The following is an 18,222-nucleotide window of genomic DNA, read 5'->3' as shown; positions in this document are numbered from 1 at the left end:
CTTCCAAGTAGATTTGGGGATTGGGAGCTTCTGCCTCGTCATAGTTGATGAATTACATTTTGGAGATGTCTGGTATTATTAATGAAACAGAGTGTCATACTTTCCACTTGAATACGCTGCATGAATTCTAAGTCAATAATGACTGAATTGCTTATGCACTAGCATATAAAGGACTACATAGATTAATGAACAGTTACCAATGTTGGAGATACTAAATCTTGTTTGAGAGAATAGTTTTGAATATTGAATGAAGCAAAAAGTTAAAAAAAAAACCTGAGATATACAGCAATCTTCTAATACAAATAAATTAATAAAAAAAAAAAGCTTTGGAGCCCAAGTAATGTTATTGGAGTTTCTTTATTAAAACACTTCATGTTACCATTAATGATAGCCAAATTCTAATAAAATAGCATAGGTATAAATTATCTTCCAGTTGTATGTTTCTTGTTTGATTAAAAATTAAGCCTATAGGTTGTTATATTCCACATTACAAAGCAAAATAAAATGAAAATGAACATCATGGTAAGAAAAGAAACTATAAATAAATGACCAACCCTGAATGAGGTTCATAGCAGTGAAGTTCAATTAGCAAATTTCCTTGAGTTCTAGACCTCATGCTATTTTTCTCTCTAATTATTCCCATGTCTCCAATAGTTTTATTATGACCAATGATTGATAACAAATTTAAATTTGAACTATGTTAGCAATTCTCTTGCTTTTTCTAGACCCAAAGAAAAAGGATTGGAGGCCTCCAGAAGCCAGAAATAATATCTAAATAATATCACTTGAAAGGAATATTATCATAAGGTTATTGTCTCTGAAGATTAGTCCCACTCCTAGCCATCGGGGAAGGGAGCCTGGAGAAAGATCAAGAGGAGGGAAGGTAGTCCAACCTGAAATTGTGATTAATCATGAAAAGTGAGGGTATTAAAAATCTGTCTCCCTGATATGTACACAATGGAATTTTACTCATCCATCAGGAAGAATGATGCTATGTCTTTTGCAGAAAATTGGATGGACCAGGAAGAAATCATGTTAAATGAAGTCAGACCCAGATAGACATATGTGGAACTTAGGTCTAACTTATGAATCATTCAACCAATCAACACATACACACACACACACACACACACACACACATATATATATATATATAAACATAAACATAGTCATATGTATATACACATACAGATGTGTTAACTAAAATATGGCATATACAGGGAAGAATTTCAATAATGTAACTCCTTTGAATAACTAACTTATGGTCTAAGAAAATGAATACCAGGAAACTGGAACCTGAGGTCTGTATGTGGAGAGTAAAGTTCAAGGGAGGGGGTAGATGAATGAAGAGAAGAAGGGTAGCAGAATGTAGACATAATATTCAATGTACATATGTGAAAATGGAGCTAGGAAACTTGCACAGGGAGCTGGAGTTGGGAGAGATGGGATAGAATGATGAAAGAGATGACATTGACCAATATGCACTGTCCTCATAAACTGACATTGAAATGGAAACCCCTCCTACAACTACTTGAAGAGTCAAAAAGACAGGTGCCACCCTTTGGCTGTCTTTCTAAATAGGTTCATGAGTTTGCATTCTTCCTGTTTTCTCTAGTGTTTTTCCTCATATCCTCCATGACACTCTAATAAATTTATTACCTTTTATAAATCATTGATAAGACACTACTCTTGTAGAATGGACCCTGCTTTGCTTCTCCCCTCCCCTGGGAGTAAGCAATATTTTTCTGTAATATTATTGATTTTATGGGTCATTTTGTCTCTGTTGGAACTAATCAAGTCTGTCTTGATAAAACAAAAAAAAGCTACAATAATAGGTACATTAAAGCTTTGTTTATGGATACTGAAATTTGACAATACAAAATTTCCATGTGTCACAAAATGTCCTTCTTTTATCCTTATCCATTTTAAGCTCGTGGCTTGTACAAAACCAGTAGTGGTCAAGAGTTGGTCCATGAACTGATGTATGCACTAGGATGTGGCTATCAGTCCCCAGAAACACTCTGGGAAACAGTAAGAAGAAAAGAAAATATGTTCAACAAGTAAACCAAAACACAACATTTACAATATGCCAAAAAGAAAAACTTTAAATGCTGGAGTGGAATTTAATAAGAAAACCTAATACTAATCCTATATAAAAAGATATCATTTACTCTTCAAACTATGACAGATTATATAGATAAAATCTATAGTAACATCACGTACACAGCACCACCTAATCCAATATATGAAGAAAGGACATTTTTGAGATACTTATTAATTTGCAGAGCGTTGTAAAGAATGATAGAGACAAATATATCCCCTTTATCTATTTTCCCCCCTATGGGAACACCATGTATAGCTATAGTACAATATCACAACCAGAAGACTGGCACTGCTGCCATCCAGAGTTTGTTCAGATTTTACAAGCTTTACATGCACTCCTAAATGTCTGTTTGTGGGTTTAGTTTGTTTGTTTTTTCAATCAAGCCTATCCTTCAGCAGCAGTCAAATAGAAAAAAATTAGGCCATCGATTCCAATTTAAGTAATACTTGAAGCAGACTTGCCTCTGACATGTAGATCACACACTTGAATGTTATTGCCAAATCTCCACAGTTAGAATGGCCCTCGGATGAAATCCCAGCACAGCTAGATTTGAGCCTGCTGCTGTGTCTTCTTTCCCCTATCCTACTCCTCACACACAAAACTTTTTTTCTGAACAAAAGAACAAAGAGAACCAAGAGATATGAGTAAGGAAATTAAAAAATACAACTTCATACTTCAAACCAGCTATTGAGAGAGAAAGAGAGAGAGAGAGAAAAAGAGAGAGAGAGAGAGAGAGAGAGAGAGAGAGAGAGAGAGAGAGAGAGAGAGAGAGAGAGAGAGAGAGAGAGAGGTAGAAGACAATTATTTTAATTCAGATTTTAAATATGCATTTTGTTATCACTCCCAAGGGCCTCTGAGCCTGGACTCCTTTTCACTTCAAGTTGGGCAAGGTGATTTGATCCACAAAGGCAGAGAAGGCCCTGCACAGCCGCTCAGCTCTACTGTACAGGTCCGTGTTCACCGAGGACTGTGGTCCTGGAATCAACCAACAGGCGATACTTCAGGAAAATACAACTGGAACTTCTCAATGGAACTTGCCGAAGCTTTTGCACAGAGGCCAGCATCTAACCTTCCTCAATTCCTGAGAACCACACTTTTCCCCTAAGTTAGATGGTAAATTAAATGTTCATATTTATTATTATCAATCCCATGAATCCAGCCAGATTGTGAGATCTTAAAGTATATTTTCCCATTGCTTGTAGCACAAGTCTAGGGGATAGAAGCCCTACTCTATAGTGGTATCTTATATGTTCTGATGTGTCTCAGAAGCCCTACTCTATAGTGGTATCTTATATGTTCTGATGAGTCTCAGAAGCATCTGGAGAGTTCAAACAGATTGCTATCCTCATCCTAGTTAGGATTCAGTCCATGTGGGACAAGCCTGAGAATTGTAGCTGTAATAAGATCTCAGGTGATACTGATTAAGCTGCTCCAGAAACACAACTCCACAGCTACATTATGAACTATTTGTGTGATCTCTTGTGATGTTATAATAACTATTGTTATAGGAAGAGAAGAATTTGGCAGCGATCAGTTCTGTTTCCATATAAGCACAAAAGCCTTTGTGAGATAGACTACAAATTAGAAACAAGTTAATTATATATCGTAAAGTAAATGATAGTCCATTCATACCCAGAGATATTCTGAAGCATGTTAAAAATGGCATTGCTCCATGTCAAAGACATTGAAGCAGTGAAAACAGCAAAAGTATAGTGGGATCTAGCTTACATTGAAAAAGGAAAGATGTATATATATGCAAATAAAAACATGAGAGGAAAATTCTGACAGAGGGAATGGAGAACATGGCAGTGAGTTTGTTTTCAGAAAAACTACATTTCAGAATTTTAATTTATTATAAACATGTAGTATTATGTTAGTTGTGTAGTTGATAAAAAATAGATCATAGGGAATGAACATATGGAAAGCATTATTATGTTAGTTACATAACTTTTGGCTAGATGACTTGCATTGTGGCTCCTTGTGTACTATTTTTGGATGGCTATGAGAGGTGGTGATGCATCTTGAGTCCATGCATTCTCTGACACTGCTCTAGTGCCATTGAGACCTTGAATAAGTCATTCTCGATAGCCTGAATAAAAACCTTTGTGCTTGTGCAAATTTATTTTAAGATAGTGTTCTTAGCCATGCACCATGTGGCTCATGCCTGTAATACTAGTTACCCAGAAAGCTGAGATCTGAGGATTGTGGTTCAAAACCAGCTCAGGCAAAAAGGTCCCTGGGAGATTCTTATCACCAATTAACCACTCAAAAACCAGAAGTGGCACTGTGGCTCAAGTGGTAGAGCGCTAGCCTTGAGCACAAAGAGGCTCAGGGACAGTGTCCTTGCCCTGAGCTCAAACCCTACAACTGACCAAAAAAAAAAAAAAAAAGAGACGGGTGCTGGTAGCTCACACTTGTAATCCTAGCTATTCAGGGGGCTGAGATCTGAGGATCACAGTTCAAAGCCGGCCCAGGCAGAAAAGCCCCACCACCAACAAAAGAGAGAGAGAGAGAGAGAGAGAGAGAGAGAGAGAGAGAGAGAGAGAGAGAGAGAGAGAGAGAGAGAGAGAGAGAGAGAGAGGGTGTTCTCAGCCTCTAGTGACTGAAAAATAAAGAAATAGGAAAGCAGTGGGACATTGTGGCTTGCACCTAAAATGCCAATGTTCAGGAGGCAGAGGCAGGAGGATCATAAACTAGAGGCCATTGTGAGATACTTAAAGAGACTCTGTCTCAAAAGAGAAAAAGAAAGAAATAGGAAAGCAATAATCCATTTAATCCATAAGGGTTTTTCTTGTTTGGTAATTTTTTTTATGTTCTAGTAGTACCTTGAAATGTTGTTTTTTTTTTTTAAGTCAGTGAAGATGTAGCTCATGATGGAGTATCTCAGTTTAAATTATTTGGGATCTGTTGGGCGTTTGTGATTTCAATTTCATTTTCTTCCCTATATTTGATGGTTGAGAGTCATTATTTCTTTGAGCAAGCTTATTTTAATCACGTTTCTCTTCTTTCTGCACCTAGAACTTTCATTATATATATATATATGCATATATTTCACATATATATTATATATGTATATATAAATTTTTCCTTGATGGTATGCCATGAATCTTAAGCATTCATCACTTTTCCCCTTTCTTTCCTTAGGCTGGATAGTTTCAAGTGCATTCTTTCTGTCTCTTTGAGCTTTCTGGCTCTTTTTTCTGCTTGACCCTAGTTTGTTAGAATGTTCCACCGCACAAAGAGTAACGAAAGATGAAGAAGAAGGGAAACTTGATACAGAGGAGTAAGATAGCACCACAATTAGACTAAAATAGAGATAGATGACTTATCTGAAAGAAAATCTATTGTTAAAATGCTCAGTGAGCGCAGGAGAATAGTGCTGTTTTCTGTTGAACCCTTCTATGGAAATGTTCACTTCAGCTATTGTGTATAATTTTTCAGGTCCAAAATTTCTTTTCTTTTCTTTCTTTCTTTCTTTTTTTTTTTGGCAGTCATGGGGCCTGAACTCTGGGCCTGGGCGCTGTCCCTCAGTTCTTCAGTTCAAGGCTAGTGCTCTACCACTTGAGCCACAGCACCACTTCCAGCTTTTTTTTTTCTGCTTATGTGGTGCTGAGGAATTGAACCCAGGGGCTCATGCATTCAAGGCAAGCACTCTACCACTGAGCCACCTCCTCAGCCCTCTATTTGTTTTTTATTCAAACATTTCTATCAATGTTGAAAGTCTTGATTTCTTTATGTATTGTGTGATTCTTCTTCTCTAGGTGACTATATTAATGCTAAGTAAAGCTCAGTGTTTTGTAAATAGTAGATATTTCTAGTTTTTCCCCAATACTTCTCCAAAAGTAAAAATGCTAAGAAAGCTGCAACACTAAAGCAATCAGAAACTTCTGCTGTCTGGTGCTCCCAGGATAAACAGAGAAGAAAATAAACAACAGTGGGGAAAAACCCCTTCATTTACCTTGTTTCACCATCCATCTCTGTGTCAGCGTGGCCATCACATAGATTATGCATAAATTCTGGAGTATATTTTATAACACATTACCACTGATTAAGTGGAGTTTGAAAACAGGATCACATTTAATACAAGACTGAATAAGGACCCAAGTTTAACTGAAAATATTTGAATGAGTAATGATATAGGCCATGTAAACACTAATCGTAGAGACCTTCAGGCTTATGCTTCAAGGCTTCAAAAAAAATAAGCCTAATGTAAAAAAGGAAGACTATAGCTTTCCATCTTAAAATAAAACATCTGGCCAGGCGCCAGTGGCTCACGACTGTAATCCTAGATACTCAGGAAGCTGAGATCTGAGGATCATGGTTCAAAGCCAGCCTGGGCAGGAAAATTTGTGAGTCTCTTTTCTCCAACTAACCACCAGAAAACTGGAAGTGGTACTGTGGCTCAAGTGGTAAAGCACTAGCCTTGAAGAGCTCAGGGACAGCACCCAGGCCAGAAGTTCAAGCCCCATGGCTGACCAAAAAAAATCTGTTGAATTATAAGCGCCTTTGTATAATAACTTGTACTTACTAAAGAAGCATCTCAAAGGTTCCGTTGAGATGATATGTGAAAATAGAGGTGACTATTTTGAGATATATACTTTTTATATTTTTATTTTATTTTATTTTTTATTTTTATTTTTTGGATCTGGTCATGGGGCCTGAACTCTGGGCTTGGGCGCTGTCCCTCAGCTCTTCAGCTCAAGGCTAGCACTCTACCACTTAAGCCACAGTGCCACTTCCAGCTTTTTTCTTTCTTTCTTTTCCTTTCCTTTTTTTTTATTTTGCTTATGTGGTGCTGAAAAATTGAGCTCAGGGCCTCAGGCTTGCAAGGCAAGCGCTCTACCACTGAGCCACCTTCCCAGACCTACTTTTAATATTTTTAAAAGACTAGATAATACCAATCATGTATTTACACATTCTCATATCATCTGGATTTAGAAATACCTTTTCCTTTCTTTGGTGATTTTCCTTTTAATAACCCAACGATGCATGTATATACCCATATAGATGTATTTTTATACAAAGATTTCAATAAAGTCACTTAAAATATTCATCAGTCTTTCGCCTTTAGGTACGAAAGGTTCAGGCATTGTTTTCCCAATGTGACGTAAGTGAGTAGTAGACTTTGCCAATGATGACTGTTTTTTTTAAAAAGCACATTCTAACCACTGCATTTCTGAGAGCTAACCTACCATAACAGTTCGGAAATTAGCCATGTTCATCGACTCCTCAGAATAACAACCCAAAACATTAACACAAGATGAAGATGTCAAGGACTAAAATCTTTCCTATAAAATCCAATTTTTATGTGAATTTTATATGAACTTTTCTTAAAAAGGTCAAGTGAACATTGACTTTGCCTTGGAGACTCATTATGGCCCCAAGGATGTTCAGCTGGAAATACAATGCCTGGAATTCTATGTCAACTTAAGAATCTGGCACAAGGAGTTCCCCATCCTGTCTTTGTCATAGACTGTTTGAGCATGCTTCTAGGATCTGTGTGAACTCATTTCCTCTAATGAGAAGACTATAACTCCATAACTATAGAGCTTCATTGACTTGGCTCTACTAGATTCAGAATAAAACTGACATTAGTACATGCTGATGTCTAGGTCTCCAACGATCATGGCTGAATTTTGTCCCCTCCATCCTCAAATTTATATAATGAAGTCTTAACCCCAGTGGTGCTACATTCAGTGATTAAGTGAAAATGAGGTCACTAGAATGGGCTCTATTCTAATATAGCTGGTGTGTTGATAAAAAAGGAACTTTCAACATAAACATACAGAAAGAAGACTGTATAAAGACATAGATGGAAGAAGGCAAGTGATAACCCCCAAAAGAGAGAGGTCTCAGAGGACACTGATGCTCTGACACCTTGGTCTGAGACTTCCAACCTCTGGGCAGTGAAAAAACAGCCCTTCCTTCCCTCCATCTCCCTCCTCCCCTACCCTTCCCTTCCTCCCCTCCCTCCCTCCTTCCCTCCTTCCCTCCCTTCCTTCATTCCTTCCTTCCTTTCTTCCTTCCTTCTTTCCTTCCTTCCTTCCTTCCTTCCTTCCTTCCTTCCTTCCTTCCTTCCTTCCTTCCTTCCTTCCTTTTGTGTAAGTCACTTAGTCTGTTGTGAAAATAGTCTCCAATATTATGGTAGTGCTATAAAATGAATATACCAACTCCTAAATATTTTGAGAAGGCTCCCTCTAATGTAGAAACATGAGAATATAATCCTCTTTCTTTAGGTAAATCAAAGTTTGTAACATAAATAATCATATGTATATACATTGCATGTATATATGTATATGTATACATTAATATGCACGTGCATATACATTGGAGAGAAATAGGGCAATGTTATTTCAAAACAGAGGAAATTGCTATAGCAATTGTTTCAAAAGGCCTTCTGACATCAGCAGTGAATCATGGCTTATGAAGAAGGTGATACTGATATGCTACTTACAATATAAAATACCTCAATCCCTTCTCCTTTACAAAGAGAGCGTCATCATTAATCCTGATTTTAAATGGTGATATTGGGCTGCCTAATTATATGTTATTTATTGACTACTGATAACAATAATCTCAACAACAAAACAATATTTATGTCATGTTTACCATGTATCAGGCATTCTACTGAAGTCTTGCATGCTCACCATATCCCTGTGAATCAGTCAATTGTAAGAGTCAAATTCAGAGATGCTGTGGATGCACAAAAAATCCAGAACTCTGTTATACACTAGATAAATCACAGCCATTGGACTAGTTAGTACTGTGGAACCAAGTGTTTTAAAAGCTTCTCTACTCCTTGGCCGTCACTATCATCTCTGAATGTGAAAATCTTACCTGATGTTGTTTCTGGATTGAAGGCATCCAGGAGCTTTGACAATAGGTCTTGCAGTTCCTCTCCCTCTTGCTCATTATCTCTCTCTTGGATGCTAACTATCTCTTTTCTTTCTGCAAGTGCCAGAGAACCGCCCATTTCAGCAGGAGAAATTTTCAGCCTTTCCTTCTGATGACTGGATAGAAAGCTCGGGATTTCCTTTGGCATCTTTTGTGAATGGCTCTGTGCTGTGGTGCTTTGCAAAGTGTTAGCTGGAGGTTCTGTATTTTCCTGAGCAAACTCTGCATTTGCTTGACTTCTGTGCCTTTTGTCAATCACAGCAGAGTTAGGAATAGGTTCCCATTTTGGACTGCCTTCAGAGGCATTCTTAATCTGAGAAGATTCTCCTCCCTTCCAAGTCCTGTTAGATGAAGAACTCTTGGCTTCACACATGATGTTTTGACAGGAGGATGAGGGATGAAGTAGTGGTAACACTGCCTGAGCAAAGAAAATCTTGTTTAAGAAGAAATATTTATTTTATTTGTTTCATAAACATATTTATTAAATTCCAAGATTCCAGGAGATGCTAATGCCACATATTTCTTTTTTCTCTATAAATATTTTACTTGGTACTTTTACTTCAGGAGTAAGCTTAAACTCTCTCTAAGATTTGGGACAATTCAGGTTGTAAAACTGCTCAAGGAATAATCACAAAAAGTTGGAAAAAATTCGAGTTCTCCCAAAGCCTACATTCTACAAGGGTCATCAGGAAGTTCTGAAAACATAGGTTGCATTCGAAATTAAAAATTATTATAATAAACTCCCAGTGATCTGTCTAGTGGGCATGGTGAGGCAGGGTTCACAAGTCAGAGGCATAAATAAAAATCTAGGGTTATTCTCCGTGTTAAAGTGTGGTCCACAGACTTTGGAATCCCTCAGGCCTTTTTGATGTCTGTGAAGTTACTCTCCTAATCATCCATGGGTGTCGTTTGGCTGATTGTTGCATTTACGTATACACTCCTGGTACAAAATCAACAGTAAGTATAGCAGTTTGCACCTGAATAGAAATCCAGACAGCACCAACACACACTGAGTAACAAGAGGCTTTGTCATCATATAACAGTTTAAAAAAAAAAAAAACAGACATCTTACTAATAAGATTGGGAAGATTACAGTTCAAGACCAGCCTGGGCAACAATAATGTAGACCCCCATCTCTGCCATCTCTACTACTGGGCCTGGTGCACATTCCAGCTATGAAAGAAAGCATAAACAGGAACATTGTGGTCTGGCAGCTTGAGCATAAATGTAAAACCTTATTGGAAAGGTAACTAAAAGCAAAAGAGGGCTGTAGATGGGGCTCAAATGGAATAGTGTCTGCCTAGCAAGCATAAGGTATTGAGTTCAAAACCCCAGCACTGCCTCAAAATAATATTGTGTGTGATGAAACAGGAAGTGTGCATGAAACACTTCAGATACATACTGCAATGCAATGTACACGGCCTTTTTGTGCCACAAAACAGTGTGTAGTCTATGACTATTCAGAGTTGGGTATTTGGCAAGTTTTTTTCTGAAAAAAATCTGATGAGAATGAGAATATCACTGCAAAGAAAACAATGAAGTATAGTTATTGTCTATTCTGACATTTAAAGTTTGAAGCAGAAATTAGAATGTTAGAAAACTTGCATGTATGACCCTAAGCTTGATAACTTCCCAATTCTTTTTGTTTTGTTTTGTTTTTGTCTTTCGTGGGGCCTGAACTCTGGGCCTGGGTGCTGTCCCTCAGCTCTTCAGCTAAAGGCTAGCATTCTACCACTTGAGCTACAACACCACTTCTGGCTTTTTCTGCTTATGTGGTGCTGAGGAATTGAACCCAGGGCCTCATGCATGTAAGGCAAGCACTCTACCACTGAGCTACCTTTCCAGCCCCACTTTCCAATTCTTAAGTATTTCTGAAGAAATGAGTAGTAACACTGATGAATGAGTTTTTTCAAAATAAAATGAGTGAGCCTTACGATATTCAGTTTAGCTCAACAAGACTGATAAATGTAACAAAACGAATCCTGGTTAGATCCATTCAAGTGTACTAGACATTGGATTTTAATGAAACATACAATTTCAGACCCCCACAATGCAGCTCTCCTTTAAGAGAATATTATTTTTAAAGTATTTTAGTAGAGTATTAAATAAAAGTGTCCTGAGTGATGTGTGGTAGCTCATGCCTTTATCCTAGATGCTCAGGAAGTAGATATCAGGATTGTGGCTTGGGAGCTACTCTGGGCAAAAAAGTTAACAAGGCCCTTTCTCCACCAGCAAGCTGGACATAGGGAACATGCCTGTGGTGCCTGCAACAGAGGGTGTTGGTAGTAAGAGGATCAAGATCCAAGGTTAGTGTAAGATCCACCCTGGGAAGGTGAGACAGACTCCTCCCCCATCTTGGTTAAGTGCCCACCCAGTACCTGTGTCACCTAGGTAACTGGCACACCTGCAGACAGTCACTGCCCCTCCTCCAAGGTCACGTCCAGGGCTGCCCGCGTCATGCCTCCCATTGGACTATGGGAGGGTCGCAGGCTCTGAGGTCACATCGCATCTGGTGTTACCACACCTTCCCTCACCTCCCTGCCCCTTCCCAAGTGAAGGCCAGGCTTGGCCCTTTGGCCATGTGCTCTCTATCATGCATGGCAAGGCAGCAGTCTGGTAAAGAAACTTCTTTTCCTGCCTGAATACCATGCTGTGTTCTCTTCATCAGCGACCTACTTTAACTTACCTTACAATTAGCTCAAGACAAAAAGCATAAGATGCTATCTGAAAAAGAACTGGAGCAAAAAAGGGATGGGAATATAATTCAAGTGTTAGAGAACCTGCTTAGCAAGTGTGGAGCCCTGAGATTGAATTCTAAACCACAGGTGTTATTTCCTAATAGGAAATAATATTAGGAAAATCTTCCTGTTTTTTAACTGCAAATCTATATGAAGTCAAATTTCTTCACATGATTCTATCAACACATCTTGTAACAGACTGATTTCTAGAACAGTTTTTGAAAAATTCGGTTCTTTCTTTAAGCCAAGCAGCATTAAAAATATTTGTAAATGTAAAATAATGCCAATGAAATCTGGGTACTTGTACCTACTAGGTGGTAAGGTAACACTGAAATACATCCTCAGTCTTTGGGATTTTTCTATGTTTGTTTGGTTTGATTTTTTGAGACAAGGTCTCACCATGTAGTTAAGGCTAGCTTTGAACCGGTCATCCTTTTACCTTTGTTTCCTAAGTGCTGGAAATATAGGCATGTGCTACCATGCCCAGCTTTTCTATATATTTACTGTTTTAAAATATTTCATGGAGTGGTTGCCAGTGGCTCATAACTATAATCTTAGTAATTCTCAGGAGGCTGAGATCTGAGGATCATGGCTTGAAGCCAGCTGAGGCTGGAAAGTCCATGAGACTCCCATCTCCAGTTAACCCTCAAAAAAAAAAAGCCAGCAGTGGAGCTGTGTCTAGAGCACTAGCCTTGAGCACAAAACCTCAGGGACAGCACCCAGGTTCTGAGTTCAAGCCTCAGGACCAGCATAAAAAAAATTCCATGCATAATGTTTATTACCTTTTATATTCCAATTAAGTAAAGAATATGTTTTAAAGTCACTTCTGTTTTAATTTTCATTGTGATAAATAGCAATGTATATTCGCCACTAAAACTAATGTTCCTTGGGTAGGGAGGGGTCTTCAACATTTTTTTTTTTTGGTCAGTCACTGGGCCCGAACTCTGGGCCTGGGTGCTCAGCTCTTCAGCTCAAGGCTAGTGCTCTACCACTTGCGCCACCGCACCACTTCCTGCTTTTTCTGCTTATGTGGTGCTGAGGAATTGAATCCAGGGCCTCATGCATGCAAGGCAAGCGCTCTACCAATGAGCTACCTTCCCAGCCCGATCCTCAACATTTTTAAAGAATGAACAAAGAATCTTGAAACTGGAAGGTTGAAGAATCCGTGCTGTGCAAAACTGCTTTGCCTACGTCTGCTGTTTGTAAATGGTCTCGGTTCTGTTGTCTTGCAGTGGTGCATCCTTCCAGAAAGGGATGCATGCGTACTGGAGGATGGATGTGGGATTATGAGACGAAGGTAAGGGACGCTATGGATCAAAGTGGGAGATGAAGCTTTGGGCGTCGGCCCAACCTTATCTGGAGGACTCAAAGTTAGACTTCTAGGCGGTCCAGGTGGCCAGCCTTACCCACGTTTTATACCTGTAGTTCCTGCTCCATCTGCTGAAGCGTGATCCTTAGACTGTCTTGGTTGGTTCTGAGTTCATGAATCTTTGTTTCAAATCTACATCTTCTTTCTTCCTGCAAGGTGTACATTGCTCGCAACTTGTCTTTGTACCGCTTTAACTGTTTTTTAAGGAGCCTGGAAAAGAAACCAGGCTTGAGTGGTTCAGAAGTGCAAGAGACCAGCAAGAGTCAAACTTCAGTAAATAAAAGAAGCAAAATAAAATCTTTGTAGAAACTTGTCTATAAAAGCTGAGAAAGTTGCTGTTTGTCTCTGCTGTCAGTGCTGTTGCAGGTACATGTCTGTTCCTACCTTCTTTCCCTTTGGAGAGCATGAATAGATCCCCCAGTCCTCCACAATTCACTCTTAATAGGGACTATGCTCTAGAGAAGCAAGAAATAGAAATGAGACCTCCATCACCAATAATCCATCATAAGAGCATGATCCTGATGTTTTCCATAGAATACAGTGTACTTCAAAAATAGCTGTGTGCATAGATAAGGAACCACAAAGAGATGAAATTGAACTAGCTCCAGACTTAGCACAATTTCTTGCTGGTTGGTGTCCTTTGCAGCCTCTTTGAGTGACCAGAGAGCTGTCACTTCACTTAAATATTGCATATCCAAACAATTTTCATATGCATACTATGCTTTTTGATTCAGTGACCTTTATTAAGAGTCTGTAAGTTTTCACATCAGTATTATCATATGGTATATTTGCAATTAAGAAGCATTTAAAGGACTGAGGAAGTGGCTTAATGGTAGAGTGCTTGCTTTGAATGATGCATGAGGACCTGGGTTTGATTCCTCAGCACCACAAAAGCAGAAAAAGCAGGAAGTGGTGCTATGGCTCAAGTGGTAGAGTGCTAGCCTTGAGCTGAAGAGCTGAAGGGCAGCACCCAGGCACCATAACTAACAAAAAAAGAAAGAAAGAAAGAAAGAAAGAAAGAAAGAAAGAAAGAAAGAAAGAAAGAAAGAAAGAAAGAAAGAAAGAAAGGAAGGAAGGAAGGAAGGAAGGAAGGAAGGAAGGAAAGGAAGAAAAGGAAAGGAAGAAAAGGAAAGAAGCATTTAGATTTGTGTCTATCAACCTACAATAATATATATCTGTAGGGTAGGAGACATGGTTTATTTGGATTATTCATCACTAAAGAAGATCAAGCTATTTTCAATTTCTCAAAATTAAAAAGCAATGAGGTAGCAAATAAAACTGTGAAAGTTTCCTTGTGAGCACAAATTAAATAGGAGATCCCTAGGGAGAAAAGGGTTTTCTTCAGTCAAATTTAAAACATGAAAATTTTAAATACATGGATAAGCTAAACTGGTGGATCAGTAAAGGTGGGCAGTGGGTACAAAAAAAACAACAAGAAAATACAAAAGAAAAGAAAATGCATTTGCCTTCCAAATTTGTGAGTTAAGGTTTTCTTTTACTCTTAATCAGAGAACTAAAAATCAGAGCAAACAAAATTATATTTAATGTGCTCATGTAATTGACAAAATCCAGTATGTGGTAATCAATCTTACTAAGGATGAAGTGAGCCAGGGCTTGAGTTTGAAATGGTGAGTTTTCAGTGAGCCAGAAAAGCCTAAAAAAGGTTGCTACTTTCTTCTTTTTGCTTATGTGGTGCTGAGGAATCGAACCCAGGGCCTCAGGCATGCAAGGTAAGCGCTCTACCACAGAGCCATCTTCCCAGCCCTGAGGTTGCTACTTTCTTTCTGGTGATCCCACCTTAGAAATATGATTAAGGGAAATAACTGTGTACACAGAATAATATATGAAGAGTTTAATTGTAAAATTTAAATTAAAACAAAAATGAGAAATAACAATTTCTAACCACAAATAAATTCAATGAGTAGTATTATATCCATATAATTAACCATGCAGATTTTAATGACAATGGAAAAAGCCCACAATATAATTTTTTTACTGAAATGTAACTATGTAAATAAATTTTGCCATATGGTCTAGACTTATTTTTAAAAATATTTATGAGAAGGAAATATATGAAATATTAACATTACAATAGTTTGTATGCTACACTTCATTTTTTTCAATTTTCTATAGGAAATATGTAAACCGTCAGATTGGAGATTAGAATATTACTTAAAAATAGGTTTCTAGATTGATCACATTAACATCTTTCATAGACTAGGTGATGATTGTGACACTTGGCTCTACTCTTTTACCATGTTGTGGGTGGCTTGTGCATTAGTGGTGATTCCTTTCCTGTTTGCAGTCACCTGGGGACGCGGGCTGCGGTCATCTGCTTGTGGAACCCGAGGTTTCCTCTGACGTGCGCTCTTGCAGGCCCCGGCCGCTGCTGCCTTCACAGGCCCACTTGCCCTTCCATACACAGGTACATGGAAGCTATTGTACTGGATGGAGAGCCTGTTAGAATTTTATATGAAGTCGGAGCAATTGTTAATGACCAAGTACAGTATTAAGGAAAGCCTTTTTTGAAAAATATTAAATCTGGGGTTGAAGTCAATACTTTTCCAAATAGCAATGAAATAGCCTATCCCCCCCCCTCCGCACCTCCTACCCCCCACGCTCTTTTCCAGATAGGCTATTGAGTGGATAGAGAGCCAATTAGCCAATAATAGGAACAAAAATTCCATTTACTCTTCTCCATGACAATCTAGATGCAAAGAAACTCAGAGATGATGGCAGAAAGTCTCCCAGGTCGCTTTGTCCGGGTCATATTCTAGTGATTCTAAATACCGATGTGTGTTTATCATGCCATAGCTGAAAGAACACAGACCAGCTGAAGGTCAGGTATATTTGAATTTCACAATTCCATTTGGTTTCATTCCTTTATTCAAAAACTATTTTTAAAGCATCTCACCATCTTAGTTACTGCTTTAAAGAAGAAAACAAAAAAGCAAAAAACTCTCCACTGGCAGAGTTCATATCTAACAACCAAACAACTATTTTGACACACTGTGATAGTTTCTACAAGACACAATAAGAACACTGGGTACACTCATTTCTATCATTAATGTGGGTTTTGGGGGGGCAGAAAGGTTTCTTTGTAATACATTTTCTGAGGGATGTACTCCATTTCTACCTCACTTGAGATTAAGCTAATATCATGGAGTGGTTTCACTCTATTATCTCTTGGACTACTGTAACAAAATGCCATAAACTGCGTGGCTTAAATAATATATTTGTCTTTTTTGGTTTTCCTTTCCCCTCATTCATTTCTCATTCATCACTCTCAGTGCCTCTTGAGGGTTCTTCTTCTTTTCCCAGCTTTGTAACAGGCATTTCCACGGGGGTCAGAGCTTGATCAGACTCTTTTCTGTTCACGTTCTGTCTTCAGCCATCACACGATTCCATAGGCGCCAACCCCCCACATCTCCATGTCCAGTACATACGTTGTCCCCAAATTCCAGATGCTAATAACCAACTACCTTTTCAGCATCTATACGTAGATATCCCAATATTCACATTTCCCAAACGGAACTTACCTTCCTTCTCATACCTACTCTACCTTTAGCCTCTTCTTTCTCAGGTGGTGGCAACTTTGTCCTATTCAGTCTACAACCACAACGACCATAGTGTTTAGTACCAGTATAAGAATGGAAATATTGATCTCAGAATAAAATATAAATTTCATTAATGAAACTAAGCGCATAAGGGAACTTAAGATGTAGCAAAGTAGAAATTTTAATTAGCTAGACAAAAGGTACAATTGACTACTGATACCAAAGAAAGTGAAAACTGGGTGTGGTGGCTCACGCCTGTAATCCTAGCTACTGGAAGCTGAGATCTAAGGATCACTGTTCAAGGATCCAGCTCGGGCAAGAAAGGCTGTGAGACTCTTATCTCCAATAAACCATTCAAAAAACCAGAAGTAGTGCTGTGGCTCAAGTGGTAGAGTGCTAGCCTTGAGCTGAAGAGCTGAGGGATGGTGCCAAGGCCCAGAGTTCAAAAGAAGAAAGAAAGAAAAGAAAGAAAGGAAGGAAGGAAGGAAGGAAGGAAGGAAGGAAGGAAGGAAGGAAGGAAGGGAGGGAAGCTGGAATAAATTTTAAACAGAGCAGACATTTAAAGTTTAAAATTTGTGAATAGAAACATTAAAAAATTCAGGAAAGTATTGTATAGCTTTCTTTTAACTCTTGCTCCTTTTAGCTAAATCTACTCAGAACCTTCAAAAGTTTCTTCAGACAAAAGTCTAAGTCCTAAGTCATTAGTTTCTGCCTCGCTTCCTTACCTCTCATCTGTCCACTCTCTCCCCACCCCTCTCTGTACTGGAGATTAAACTCACGGACTTTGACTTGCTAGCTAAGGGCTTTACCACCTGAGCCATGCCCCTAGTCCTTCTTCCAACCTATCTTCAGAATTCTTTAATCTTATTTTAAAGTATTGTGATTTTATGGTAGGCATTTACTTTATATAGAATCATTTTTTATTATCCACAGCAGTTGTTTCCTCTTAATCTAAACCACTGAATCAGAAACTACCAAATTACTAAAAACCACACCTCCTAGAAGAGATAGCATTAGTTTCAGAGGCCTCTGAATTCACTACATTTCCATCCACCAGTCACGATATTCGTGCTTGATATGCACTTTGGATTGTTGTTTAAATATACTTTATTTCAAATGTGCTATTGAGTCTTTGCCCTTGAATTCACCTGTTTGAATAAAATGAATCTAGCACCATGATTGAATAAGGTGAATGCTTTCTTGTGCTGAGAAGCACTTGTTTTGTGAAACAGTGAAACCATCTAGAAAAAGGAGAAGAGTAAGCAATTCAAGGCCCCAAATGGACTGGATGAGGCACACTCATTTACAGAAGAGTGAGAGCAAGCATGTGGAACACAGTCACGCCAGTCAACCTCAGCTGCAGATGGACATGTTGGCAGCTCAAAATGTTTGCCTCCATGCACATCTGTAAATACTGATTTGCAGTTACAAATAAAATCTTGCAAGTATGCAAATTGCCAATATTGAATCTGTGAACAGTGAGGATTGACATAGGAGAATTTGAAGGATGAACATACTTTTGTAAATGTCTTCCCCTCAGCTATTTGGCAGGTTTTGCTT

The 18,222-nt window shown here is 38.5% G+C and overlaps 1 protein-coding gene across 1 annotated transcript in view; it reads right to left on the bottom strand.

Annotated features, from left to right (window-relative positions):
* Positions 1-2,975: 2,975 nt before the first annotated feature.
* Dytn (dystrotelin) overlaps positions 2,976-18,222 on the bottom strand; it is a 39,850-nt gene continuing 24,603 nt past the window's right edge. The window contains exons 10-12 of the mRNA XM_070029707.1: positions 13,156-13,315; positions 8,942-9,416; positions 2,976-3,079 (exon numbers count right to left, since the gene is read on the bottom strand). Coding sequence (XP_069885808.1) covers positions 2,976-3,079; positions 8,942-9,416; positions 13,156-13,315 — 739 coding nt within the window. The remainder of the gene's footprint in view (positions 3,080-8,941; positions 9,417-13,155; positions 13,316-18,222) is intronic.

This window comes from Dipodomys merriami, unplaced genomic scaffold (assembly GCF_024711535.1).
Source record: "Dipodomys merriami isolate MVZ:Mamm:240054 unplaced genomic scaffold, mDipMer1.0.p SCAF_1, whole genome shotgun sequence".
Classification (NCBI taxonomy): Eukaryota; Metazoa; Chordata; class Mammalia; order Rodentia; family Heteromyidae; genus Dipodomys; species Dipodomys merriami.
The sequence above is the reverse complement of the archived record's forward strand: the minus strand, read 5'-3'. Positions and strand labels throughout refer to the sequence as shown.